General features: G+C 46.5%; 4 protein-coding genes across 4 annotated transcripts; all 4 read right to left on the bottom strand.

The window, feature by feature from the left end:
- Window positions 1-736: 736 nt before the first annotated feature.
- BDCG_03046 (CDF family cation efflux system protein) lies at window positions 737-3,923 on the bottom strand. The gene is made up of 9 exons (XM_045418634.1): window positions 3,507-3,923; window positions 3,321-3,370; window positions 3,184-3,228; window positions 2,880-3,030; window positions 2,545-2,625; window positions 2,339-2,448; window positions 2,001-2,244; window positions 1,770-1,849; window positions 737-1,690 (listed from the first exon to the last, which is right to left on the bottom strand). The coding sequence occupies exons 1-9, from the start codon at window positions 3,589-3,591 to the stop codon at window positions 1,337-1,339; spliced, it is 1,200 nt and encodes a 399-aa protein (XP_045275163.1). The 5' UTR covers window positions 3,592-3,923; the 3' UTR covers window positions 737-1,336.
- A 1,558-nt stretch (window positions 3,924-5,481) lies between these two features.
- On the bottom strand, window positions 5,482-5,668 carry BDCG_16678 (uncharacterized protein; the record flags this gene model as incomplete). The annotated part of the gene is made up of 1 exon (XM_045425880.1): window positions 5,482-5,668. Exon 1 carries the CDS (start codon window positions 5,659-5,661, stop codon window positions 5,482-5,484), a length of 180 nt encoding a protein of 59 aa, XP_045280286.1. The 5' UTR covers window positions 5,662-5,668.
- Window positions 5,669-5,927: 259 nt separating this feature from the next.
- Window positions 5,928-7,002, bottom strand: BDCG_16677 (serine/threonine protein kinase; the record flags this gene model as incomplete). The annotated part of the gene is made up of 2 exons (XM_045425879.1): window positions 6,298-7,002; window positions 5,928-6,232 (listed from the first exon to the last, which is right to left on the bottom strand). The coding sequence occupies exons 1-2, from the start codon at window positions 6,962-6,964 to the stop codon at window positions 5,928-5,930; spliced, it is 972 nt and encodes a 323-aa protein (XP_045280285.1). The 5' UTR covers window positions 6,965-7,002.
- Window positions 7,003-7,407: 405 nt separating this feature from the next.
- Window positions 7,408-12,640, bottom strand: BDCG_03044 (uncharacterized protein). Its single transcript, XM_045418633.1, has one exon. The coding sequence runs from the start codon at window positions 11,006-11,008 to the stop codon at window positions 9,713-9,715; it is 1,296 nt and encodes a 431-aa protein (XP_045275162.1). The 5' UTR covers window positions 11,009-12,640; the 3' UTR covers window positions 7,408-9,712.
- Window positions 12,641-13,285: the final 645 nt, after the last annotated feature.

Genomic DNA, 13,285 nt, shown 5'->3' with positions numbered 1-13,285 from the left:
AGCGGGATGAGATGAAGGCGGCTGGAAGAATTTCCGTAAAAAAGCACACAAATCCCGCTTGAAATACGGAATATATTCAACCAAAGTTGAAATTGTTCTTCCAAACACTTTCGTATAGATGAGGCTTTCAACCCATCAAATGGTGAAAGGGCGGCAGACAGTCTCATAAGAAAGGAAGAAATGGTGAATTCCCCCCACCCTCAGCACAGTTACATTAGCTCTGCGAAATCTGCAGTGGGCGAGTGAGCCTTGCTGAGCCTTGAGAGGCACAGTTAAGAGTCAGGCCAATTGAGGCACCCCAGTAAGAAAACTGTCCCTCATTTAGCCGCCATTTGTTAGCCTGCTATACTGTCAATCCACTCTCCCCTCATCCATTAAATCCGTGACGACGGATACTATACGGATTAGTATGTCGGCGATTTGGGGGCCATGCGTGTTCAGAAAACAGTCTTGTCGGAGAGAGGAGGGCGGAGTCAATGAAGAGTATCATGTCGTGTCATCTTGTGTCGTTGCAGGAATGGGGCGTTTTAAGCAGTGGCTGCTGGTGTTTTGAGTGCATTATTGCATTGGTGGTTAGGATTGATTTGGAAATACTAGACGAGGCTTTACTTGCTATACCCTTGGCAAGTGCTTGCAACAGGGTCAGTGATGACGAATCTGTTCGCATCTGACCAGTGTTGTTGAAAAGAGGTTCTTTTTATTTATTTATTTTGGATTGGCGAGATATGTAGCTCTACTCTTCATGGCCTAAGATTAGCGAAGATCACATCCCAGCAGAATCTTTAAAATGCTGCCTGCATAGCTTCAAAGGTAGGTAGGAGGAATCATGGCTTAGCCCTCCCAACTTACATAATTATGTATTTCCTGCATTGGTTGTTAAAATGGTTCGAATTCTTCTCGTCAGGAGCGGTGCCAACCCTTTGACGGGTGCATCCGTTCTTCTGCATCCCTCCCCGCACCAGAGTCTACACTCTGCAAATTCCCCATGAAGATGATGCAGCTTTGCGCCATGCGATGCGTTGATGCATGCCGAGGTATGTGACTACTCCTTCCTTGCGTTGTGCGGGATAAACATACGTTCTCCCGATAAATAATAATAATAATAATATAACTCTCAAGTTATGTCAGAGAACACCATGTATCAGAAAAACGCCTATTTCCCTCCCTTTGTAATTAAAAATAAACATATAAACCCACCCAGCCTTCCCGTTCTCAAGTTAATTAAATCTTATACTTCTCTTTAAGAAAGCTCCTCCTTCGAAAGCACCACCAACTACACATGTCGAACACAAACACGCCCTCATCTCGCCGTCAATCCCATTCTCCCTTCTACCCGCTACCCACAACAAGTAAGCGCCTCACATCCACTTCTACAAACAATCTTACACGTCGAACTCCGCGCCTCCCTCCTCAAGCGAAGCCCCCCCGTACCGGTATCCGTGCCCGCATCCCCCTCTGAAGAAAGTACATGTACATCACCAGCAACAGACGACGAGCCAGAATGCGCCAGCTCCGGCTGCAGCGTGACAGAGTGGATGCCATAGGCGTGCAGGCACTCGCCGATGCGCTGGGCGCGTGCCATGAAGCCGGCGAGAGAGGAGTCGGAGGTGACGACGTGCGCGGAGGCGATGGCTTTGTTTTGGTTCAGGCGCCAGGCGTGCAGTTCGTGGACTGAGAGGACGCCGGGGATCTAAAGGGGAGTGGGGAGGGTTTTGAGTTAGATTTGTTGACTCTCTTTTTTTAAGGAGGGTGGGATGCTTTATACGTACCGTTTCGAGATCATGTTGCACATCGTCTAGATTAACGCCGAGTGGGACAGTGTCAAGGAGTATGGAGCCGCTGTTTTTCACTATTGGTGTTTGACGCAAAGAGGGAAGAGGAGGAAGTGGATTAGCTGGGACGCCATGACAGCGTGGATTGCAAAATGGATCGGAAAAACGCAGGTGGTAAACATAATGAGAAGAGGAGAAGGGGTCGCAAAATATTCTTTGAATTCTTACCGAGTGGAATAGCTGTAACCAAAATCAGAATTCCGATCCCAAGACTGACTCCCGGATCTGCATAGTATCTCCCTTCATGCGTTGCCTTCCAAATAACCAGGGCAGCAATGATGACGCCAATGTTATTGATGGCATCGCCAATGACGTGGAGCAGCACGCCCATGACTCCCAGGTCATGCGACCGCTTGGCGGGCAGAGAATTGGTGGCATGTCGGTGGTTTTCATGAGCGTCTTCTTGCTCTTGCTGGTGGCGAGAGTTAGGAAAATTTCCCGAAACGAAGGTATTATTTTGAACTAGAAGGAAGCGAGTGGCAAGGAAGAGAGATATATGCACGTACATTCTCAAGTTCTATCCTGACGGTGTTTTGGTCATGCTCTGCATCTACCTCGGGGGTAGCGTGGCTGTGACTGTGACCATGACCGTGTCCATGGTGGTCATGCCCATGTTCTATTGTGTTGATGTCAGCAAATCTTTTCATGCTTCTGAGAGCGGGGGAGAGGCGCGGGGGTCCGGCCGGGGGGATCCTCCGCAAGTTATAGTTACCGTGGATAAAAAACACGCTGATGATGTTCAGCGTAAGACCCACGCATCCAATGATAAGGATAAGCTCCGGATTCTCGACCTCTAAATATATGTGGTTCCTCAAGGGATTCCAGTCAGCCGCCGAAACTAAATTGGGTTCTGTATACGGCCGGGCATAACAAAACCAGAACAAAAATCAAATAAATAAAAATAAATAAAAATAAATAAAAATAAATAAAAAAAATAAAAATAAATAAAAATAAAAATAAAAATAAAAAAAGAAAAAGAAAGAAAAAAGAAAAAAAGAAAAAAGAAAAAAGAAAAAAAAAATAAATAAAACAACAGATAATACATACTCTCCAATGAGACGAAGCGTTCAATAGACTGCAGAATAATGCTCACGCCCAGCGCCATCAGGAAGACGCCATTGAAGAATGCGCCTAGTAGCGACGAACGCTGCCAGCCAAACGAGAGATAGCTTGGGGGTTCGCCTGGTTTTTCGGAGACCTGAACGGCAGAAGGGGAGCAGGAGGTTAGCTAGATATAGCCTATTGTACTTCTTGTTTATATTGTTTTGGCAGTGTTTGGAATATATATATTTATACATATATATAAATTCATCGGCTTGAGGCGCGTCTGTATGGGGTAAGGAAGACATACCTTCAACGCTATGAGAGCAACGACGAAGCCGATGAGATCGTTTAGCTACATGGACCAGCGTCAGTAAATACACAAAGCCCTTTTATCCTCCACACGGATGAATGAATATATATATCTAGAAGACGTCGGCTCCTTACATAGTGAAACGCATCAGCAACCAGGGCTAGCGAACGCGTGTAGAAACCAACTAAAATTCCCCCACAAATGTCAGTATATTCAGTATTTTGTTAAATCAGTCAGTTCCTGAGAAGACCCCTGGAAGCGAGTATCTATCTGGGGCTTTGCAGAACTGCTGTCTTGCTGGTTTGCTGGTTTGGACTTGCCTGAGATCTCGACGAGGAAGAACGAGAGGGAGATGGCGATGATGATGCTCAGACGGGTTGAGCGAGATAGATTAAAGATGGCCATTGTTTCATATCAGATCATTTGGGTGTCGTCTGGTGGTAAAAAGCAGTACTCTCTCGAGCGCATGAACGGGGAGTATGTATATATGACTCAGTAGAGAGACGCGTGGGGGAAGGGATGAAGAGGAGTGGAGAGAGCAAGGTGTTTTTTGCAATAGGAAGTTATTTTGTCGCTGCTCGTTTGCTGTCGAATTCACGAAATATTGCTTATTCACTTTCTAAGTTATCAGTTAGAAAGAAAGGTTTGAAGCTGAAACTGAAGTTGATGTCAGGCACGAAGCCGTTGAGCAGGTTCTGCTGTGTGTGTTTTACCTCTCTCTCTCTCTCTCTCTTTTTTTCAACTCTGTAGCTCTATCTTCTAGCTAGTTTTCCGCACTTCTTCTGTAGGCAAAAAAAAAAATAATAAACTTTGTAAAGCCCGAAGACAGGTGTTAAACTAGTCACCGCTATCTAGCTCCACACAGCAATCAAAGCATATTCGATTTGCAAATTGCAGCCAACCAAGCGACCCAGATGTCCCTTTAAGAGCCCACTTGGGAATCTAGCCTCCAGGCGTCTATAAAACCAGGCAAAGTGCCGCTTGTGTTGCCAGAGAACTAGCCTCAATAATAGGACCTGGGGAAGAAAAAGAAAAGAAAAAAAAAAGATTCGCTCTCCAGTCGGGATCGCCGAGAGAGTACGTAGGTTAGTTAACTAGGGTGACAGAGTTCCCGAACCTATTTTCTTTTCTTTTCTTTTCTTTTATTTATTTTCCTTTTTATTTATTTCTTTATTTTTTGTTAAAATAAAGGACTGGACTTGGCAGATAAGCTTTTTTGCTAACTTGATGGGGGAAAGGGAACCTTAGCTTTGCTTGTCCGAGTGCCCTAATAAATCGAGGAGTTACGTCAATGCAATGAGTTTAATAATATTAACTATCAAACTATGAAACTCTCTTGCGCGAAATTGCCTCGTCGTAGTGGAGAAGGGCGCCTGCGGATGGAGGGTTAAACTAACCATTTATTTATTTTTAGTTAGCATATGCAAGAGCTGCCGAGGGATCTGATACGACACTGTAGGGGAAGCTGTCAGAGGAGAGGAGGAAGAAGGAGAGGAAGAAGAAGAAGATGGAATATGGTGTGATGCCAGATGTTTCGCCTGGATGTCTTCGGGGTGATGCCGGGGCAAGAGTTAAACGGCTTTGTGTGACGTGGCGGCGCGAAGTGGTATTCATATAGTTACGATGTAAGAATAAATATTAACTATGATATGTTAAAATGCACTAATTAATTTAGTTTATAAAAATACTTTTAATATAGCTACTTAGGAGCTATAATGATTATCTTCTTTTTCAGAATTATTATTCTAATAATTTTTAAATTATTTCTTTAGAAGCCCCGGGGGGTTTGTTATCTGAATTCTTATACATAACTCCATGAGTGCCGTGAAATGGTTTGCGGGATCGCCTTGGCTCGGATGCTCCACCTCACTGGAAATGGTGTAAGGGAAGAACAGACTTAAAACAGCTGCTGGACACAAAACTCACTTCAGAGCTACTCTGACGGCCTCGGACTTCAGACTGTCTTTGTACATACCTTTCAGTATTCTTCATGACTTGGCTGGCTTTGTAAATCTGTTCAAGGTCAAGACTGACAATGCGGCTTCAAGCACCAAGAAATTTCATCCTTGCGCACCCACCTCACTCCTCCCCCCTCCCCTGCGATTGCTGCTAGCTGTTATATTCCTCCACTGAGAAAATTGACATGAGACGGGTTGCTTATACGTCTGCGGTCGGAGCCCGTATAATCAACCGATGCAGCTGTCAAGCATGGGGAGGAGACACATGAACAGTCCCTTTCACTTCAGAAGTCGGTGCTGTACACCTGGAGGACTTGGATATTCAGCCAGCTTAGTATCAAGCGGCGACATTCAACGTCGTCTTCTTCCATGCGGGAAGACCCCATTTATACATCCATTCCGATGCAAGAGCCTCCTTCGCGGTAATGCACAGCACTGGCTCGTAGGTCAACATGCTGCTCAGCAGCTTCTCAAGCGCGGCCATCTCGTCCGCACCCAACTCGCCCTGTCGTCCCATAAGTCCCAACCTCTCAGTCAGAGGTCGCGATCATGGAGCGTGGGCACGGTGTGTATCTTTCTTCCACCACCCGTCGGGAAGGAAGAAATCTCCCTTCTGCTGCCCGCGATCCCACCATTTCTTGGGTAGAGGGCCTAGTGTGCTTATCATCTCTGCAATCGCATGATCTTCATCCGGCATGAAGCCCTCCAATTAATTCGCGTTCGCCAAGGAGGTTGTACAGGGTGCTACCCAGAGTCCAGAGGTCAATTGCTGTTCCCAGTGACTCATCGAACAGAAACTCCGGTGGGAGGAGTAAGACTGGAGTATGTAGTCGCGTTGGTGACTCTGTTGGTAAAAAGGCCTCTCCAAAATCGGCAATGATCGCGCCGCAGTCTTCTTTGACATCTTGACACGAAACATAGGTTCGCGCAGGCGGGATGCAGTACCGGTGCGTTTCGGGGCCTGTCGACTTCCCATCTAGTCGCTGAACAGGGAGGGAGCTTCATAGGCTCTCCCAGTTCACGATAAACATCGCTGGTGCCGCGGAGGTGCCTTGGAAGGCGAAAGAGAATGTTGCCTGAATGTAAATCTGATAAAAATTGACTTCGTAAAGCCTTTCTCAAGATAAATATGTCTACCGTCAGGTTTGCTTACCACCATGTACAACACCACAAGAATGGATGTAATCCAGTCCTAGAAGAACTTGGACACCGATTGCCCTTGCAGCGTTGACGGGAAACTTCCATGGCATGGTTTCATTTTTGGAATTCGCAATACTGCAGCCTAAAGCTTCTGTTACAATGCACTGATGGCGGCCATTTGGCCTGGTGATAGTGAACTCATCAAGTAAGGTCAAGACAGACCGTCGACCTGGATGGTTCTGCTTTCCTAATGTAAGTCTGGTCAATATTTTGGCTTCTCGACTCTCCTCGAAGACAGTTGCAACGACTATCTTGAGAGCGACAAAACAGCTTTTGTCATGGTTCTTGGCCAGCCAGACTGTCGAATAAGACCCGAAACCAAGCTTGTGAACAACTTCGTAGCGATTATTCTGATATCGATCTCCAATGTGTGTTGGATGGGTAGCCACTGGGAAATAGTTTTCGAGATCTTCGACGCCTTCCTGCCACTGATACAGCAACGGGGGGAGACTCTCGTGGTCGGAAGGTATTGGAAATGTTTGACAGGAAAGCTCCTCAGAGCGCTGAAAAGATAGACTTTGACGAAAAGGGACGAGGTAATTTCGATTACTGATTCTCGAAAGATGCAGAAAAGAAGAGCCATGGGCCTGTCTCAACTTGCTGGGGAAGAGTCGGAGCATCTGGCTGATGTCGATAAAATGTTGCTGTGTTTTCAATTGGAGGTCAAAGAGGCTCGCTCACCACAAAGGAGAAACAGGCAGCTGTTTCACGTTGTGCAATGGCGCCAAGCGATGGTTTGTAAGAGATCAAAGGTTACTACCTAGGTAGAGATTATATGTACTCTGTACTGTGTAACCACTCAATTTGCAATCATTCAGAGTTGTTAAACTAAGATGATGGACACGTCTGTTATTTGGTTCCTAGGCCTATACCTGCAGTTGCTATCTGATCTGATCAAGCCCTCGTTAGTTAACAGGTAAGCCTAGGCTTGGCACTCTTTTAGACAAAGCTAATTTTATAAACCATATGGATGAATAAAATTCCGAAGTTTTTTTTTTTTTTTTTTTTTTTTTTTTGGATCTAACTATTTGTTTCAACTAGTCAGGCATAAATAGGCTAGTCTCTCGGAATACGTCTATCCGCATAGACCTTCGAAGGAGATAGAACCGCGCAAGTGTTGTGCCAGGAAGTCACACACATCAGCTTCAGAGAATCTGGCCCATAAATTCGATCGTATCATAGTAAGTTTGTACTGTACATACAAAAGACTGATGTAAAAAGAATAGAAAATTTTCTGATGATTTATATGAGAGTAGTTATCAGAAGAAGAAGAGACTGAGGAGTGAATATCTCAAGAAAGACTCAATCAAGAGGTGTCTCTCACTGTCACTGTTGTAGCTCTTCTTTCTTTGTGGAATATTGGGCAGCTGTCTATTTAGTTTCTCATATTCAAGTTATGTCAGTTTCAACAAAGCCTGATGGCTCAGCATAGTACATCAGAGGATGGACTCAGGCCAGCTGCGGTTGATTGCAATTAAATCTGGAAATTTGATTCAATCAGGGCATGGTTTGAAGCAGAGCAGAGGTTTTGATTTAATTTTATTCTTATCAGATCCGTATTCAAAGTCAGGAAAGAAGGCAAGAAGAAAGCACCATATACAGAAGTATGATTGGAGGCAACGTAGGCTCAACCACACCGATCAGAAGATGGAAGAAGCTCATTACATCCTCGATGAATGAGAAATGACCGTTGTCTATACTCGAGTGTGTGTTAAGTTTCGCTTTAACTTAACCAAAGGCCCCGCCGTGTCACGGAGCATTTTGCAAGTTGCCAGTCATCGCGGGAGAAAAGATCCGCATACGCCGGAACGGGAGGAATTATATAAAACCAGTCCTGTTGTTGCACTTCGATGTAGGATCGAAGGAGAATATTAGGCGGGGATATGAATATAACACACCCAGAAGGCAGGTATCTAAATAGAGTTCTCAAGAATAAGATAACTATTAATTTGTGTGTCTTTGCTTTCTGCGAATAAGACTTCTAGATCAGTCAAGATACTCTTAGCGATATTGGATATTGTCTGGCAGAAGTTTGGAATATCTCATCATCTTTGAGTAGCGTCCCCTTGGTCAACTGCCTCACCTTCATCCTCCTATTGGTGCTGATGATCCGTTCTTTGCGATAGTTACCTTTCTGCCCTAAATCAGTGTGATCTAGCAAACCAGCGATCTCTTTCTTATATTCCCCATGTCTTTCAAGGTGTCGAGATTATCTTTCCCTGAAAATCCTCTACCTTGCCGCCGAACGTTTCGTGTTCATGAAATAACACCACCACCTCTCATGTGCTAATTGATGAAGCATCGCCGTGTGCCGGTTCCTAATCCTGTGTGTAAACATTGGAGTCATACTCGATCGAGGGCGCCTTTCTAGCCCACGTTGTACTGTACATGTATGTACTGTACATTGGCATTTGCATTTGATTATGAAACCAAAGCAGAATCGAGCTCCTGGCTTCAACCTATCATCCCCAAGATCCGTCCGTGCTACATACATTCAGCATGACCCCTCACAGAGAACCCCATAAATTCCTTCCAACGAAGGGGCAGGGCACAGGAAACGGGACACAGGATGGGAGAAGAAGAGGACAAGAAAGTGCGTCGTTGTTCAAGCCGTGTTTCCAAGGGCTATATAAATCAATAAGTGCAGCAACAGACATGTCTAAATGGAAATAGCGCATGATACATATCAAATATGGATGGCGAGCGTAATAGCCTTGGAACTGGTCTCAGAGCCCTGCTAACTGACACAAAAGATGCTAATTATTATTACTGTCAAAACTAATTTATATATGAATTAATAATATCCAATAAACATAGGGCGAACACTGGCAAATTTACGCACAATTCATGCAACAATAATTAACATGCAACACAAATCCTGCATTAAGAACACAGAGAGAGAGCGGAGAGAGAGAGGAGAGAGAGAGAGGAGAGGAAACAAAAGAAAGAAACAAAGATAAAAAATAAAAAATAAAAATAAAAGAATTTGTAAAAAGATCGGGTATACTGCCTCTCATACAGACTCATACATCCCATCCCATCTCCTTCCGGCCCCAGACAGACTGCAACTAGCGAGCAACAACAGCTTCGTTAGCATTACTCCGTATTAAATTGCCATTTCCCCCGGCGCGCCCTTCATTCGCTCAAGATATGATTTTTTTTTTTTTTTTTGAACATCAAATTAGATTATAATTATCATAGCAAAACATCATCCCATCCCGCTGAGACATACGTAACATCCCTCTTTTCTCGTCTTTTTCCCCCCCTTTTGTTGTTTCATTCCTTTTCCCCTTTTTTTCGTTGTTCCTCTTTTCCATCATTTTGTCCAGGCAAGCCAAGGTAATAATAACACTATACCCTTAACTCTCTCACTTGAACTTCTCCTTCAGCTTCGAGAAGATCGCACTGGCACGGTTCTTCTTTTTCTTCTTGGTTTGGCTCTCCTGATCCGTCGTCTGCGCTGTCGTGGGCTTGGTCGCTGCTTCCGCTCCCGCTCCAGTGGCCGGGGGTGCCTCGGTACCAGAAGTGTTTTTGGCAGCTGTAGAGGCGGCCGCAACTTCTGCTGGTGCGGTAGTCGTCCCCGGGCGCGTCGTGTCGGTTGGCTGTGTCTGCTCGGTCGTCGGGGATCCGGCGGTATGTGCAGTGGTGGCGGCTGGAGATTTCGGCGAAATGGATTCATCTTGGGTTGTCCGTGCTGGCTCGGGGGCAGGAACTGCTGCTGCCGCTGCGGTGGAAGTACCGGGTGCAGCAGCAGAGGTCTCCGCCGTGATGACGGGTGCGGGTTCACCAGCCTGATCAACGCGTTTCACGTCGTGGAGCAGCTGCTCTTCAACCTCCTTTTTCTCAGCCACGGCTAGAGGCACAGCCGCTGCTTCGGGGTTCCATTGCGCGTCATCGATGGACTTGCGAACGATTGCAGGGGCCCCACCAGAGGTATCTGCTCCAGCAGCTCCAGCGGCGGGTTCCACATTTCCAAGCAACTCCTCCTCAACCTCTTTCTTCTCCGCGACAGCGGCAGGGACACCTGCGGCTTCGGGCATCTTGTGGGCCTTCTCTAACGACTCCTTGACTACGTCGGGGACGTCGCTGGCGGCAACTTGCGGTTCGCTAGGCCCGCCTGCATTGCGGGTTGATTTCTCGAGCGGGACGGCACCGGCGAGCGCGGCAGTGGTGGATGTGGGAGCAGCGGATTGGACGAATGGTTCCACGACCCCATTAGTGCAGTGGGTTATTACGGGAAGGGTGGTAACTGTTTCTTCCGCTGGCGGTGCGAAGCCCGCGGTACTAGCATCTTTCTCATACCCTTCCTGACCCGTAGTGGCAGTGGAAGCCACTGTGTTTTGTGTGATGGTGCTGGGGTCAGGAACTGGTTCGCCTGGCTGGAGTTGGATTGGGTTCCCAACGCCTTCTGTCGCCGGGATTGGCTTGACTGTGAACTGCTCTGTTTCTCCAGCAGGTGTCACTGGGAAAGCGCCGGGAGTCGAATCCTTTTTACTCTCTAGTGTGGCATCCTTCGCGAGAGTGGCGGTGGTCGATTCTGGAGCAGCAGAAGAGATGGTGGAAGCGGCGGGAGCGGCGGTTTCAGTTTCTGGAACCTTGTCTGACTCTTTGGGGACACCTGCGGCTAAGGCTGCGGTTGTGGATTCTGGTGTAACTCCAGACATGGTTTCTGGAGCTTCTTTACCCGCTGGGGAAGCTGGTGCTGGAGTGATGACTTTCGTGGGGGGGAGTTGTTTAATGTGATGTCGGAGGAGAACGTTGTTGGTGTTATGATGACCGTCGTCTTCTTGGAGAGCCGTGGGATCTAGTTTCCAGGAACCGTCGACAACAAACTATCAGGCAACGTGTTACACGACAGGTCAGTCCAGGTAACGAGTTGAAAATAGGGCTCGCTCTATTTTCGGCGAGAAAAAACAAACAAACAAACTATAAATTGACCAAAAAAAAGAAGAAGAAACCAAGAGGGCAATAGGCGTTGCGAATGGATTTGAAACGATTTGACTTTAAGAATTGCAGAGATGCGAAACAATAATATATAATAATGATGTCAACTTTAAGACAGACTTGGGGAAGTTGGGGGTTTGGGGATTTGCCGGCAGGAGGCGGGGGGAGTGGGATGGGATTAATGTTGACACATTCGGGTAACTTGTCAGCTTTGGAGTGAGTGTGCAAAAAGCTCTAGCTGTAAAATAAAAACCCAACGCAAATTGGGCCCCAAAATGGAGTCGCAAAAAGAATCAAAGGGCTTCCTTTCAAGTAAGGGCAAAGTTTGCGACAGATGGCAAATAATGACGTATAGCGCTACGCACTAGTACTAGTCCGGTACCTGGCGTGGTATGAGTTCATATAGCTAGGCCACAGTATTCGCAAAGTACCCGAACTAAAAATACGAGGGGCAGGAAAAAAAATAAAAATAAATAAAGCAATGAAAGAAGGGGAAAGAAAAAGCAAATATCATATCGAGCCTTGGCCATCGACAGCTGCAGCTAGCTGTACGGAGTAGGTTGAGGGGAAATAACAGCCTTGCGATCAGTCCTTGGGGCCGAACCCACAGCGCTCCCAAATAACCAGCGTGCCAATCAATGGGAGTAATGGCAAACTCTTGGCTTCCGTGTTCTTTACCAATCCCCCACAACACCCCGGCCAACAATATCATTTTGTTGGTTGTAGCCGATGTATTTCGGCATGAACATGCACTTTCAAAACCTGTGCGGAAGTCGGAAGAGGGGGAGAGGACGTTCGGCTATCAAGAGGCCACAAGCCCACTCTTCAACTAGCCACTGGGGAGATCATCGGGGAGTTGAAAATCACATCATATGGTGAGCCCCACCGCATGAATAGTGCATTGGCGTTCTGCAGTGCGAGGATGTGGCAAGAAAACGCCAGTATAAGGAGCGGGGTTCAGAGATAAGAAACATAAACTGAAAAAAACGGCAGGGTGCGGGATTGATCAACGGGGGATTGAACGAATCAAAGTAAGTAGCAAAAGAAAAAGGGGGGAAGTCAAAATAAAATAAAAGATAGATGGAAAATAGAATAAGAATAAAAATATCATCAAGCCAGTCAGCCAGTCGCAACGACAATGCCAGGGGTCAACCAGAGCGTGATATTCCATTTTCCTCTTCTTATTTTCATCGCATCCTATTATTTTCACCACCACCCTTATGCCTTTAACTCATTCACCCTTCTCTGCCTCTCCATCTCGCCCCGGTGTGTGTGTGTGTGTGTGTGTGTGTGTGTGCGCATACCTTGTAAAGCAGCTTCCCTCCAACGATCGGCACAGCAACATCTTTCCTAAACCCATCCTCTGTCCGATCCAGCTTCACCGACCGCGCCCAGTTATCGAATGTACCCGTAACGTAAACTTCGTTCGGTGTTGGATCGGACCTGGTATGGATTTTTAGAAAAATGGGTTAGCCGCTTGATCAATCATCACTTCTGTGTTCAATTGCCCAAACCGCAATTGCGGTGGGGTTTGATACGGGACAGGGCGGGGAGCTAGAGCTGACGCTGGCACTGGAGATGGCAATGGAGCTGGAGCTGGGAAGATGCTGATGGTTTTATGTTTTTAACCCCCAGAGACACAGCGCCCAAAAAAAAAAAAAAGAAAAAGAAAAAGCCCTTATTCGGATGCCCGGCGATTTTGTCATCTCTTTTTATCCTCTTCTTTGATAACCGCACATGGCAACTTTTTTTCGCGCCACGGCGGAGATAAAATTCGATCTCCCCCAACCCTCTTTTCTTAACATATATGCAGCTTCATCTCCAGCTCCATAATACCAGCTCCATCATACCATCTCTCCCACTCGTTTCGCAGGTTGCCGGAATGATTGCCAATCCCGAACGCTAATGAAAGACTCGTACGACGCGGAAGGATATGTCCTTGTTTTATTCTCTTATGGCTCCAATCTGCCGGCATGCCATTTCGCAGCAGCCATGCC

The sequence above is a fragment of the Blastomyces dermatitidis genome (genome assembly GCF_000003525.1).
Source record: "Blastomyces dermatitidis ER-3 genomic scaffold supercont1.3, whole genome shotgun sequence".
Taxonomy (NCBI): Eukaryota; Fungi; Ascomycota; class Eurotiomycetes; order Onygenales; family Ajellomycetaceae; genus Blastomyces; species Blastomyces dermatitidis.
This window is presented reverse-complemented; position numbering and strand designations above follow the sequence as displayed.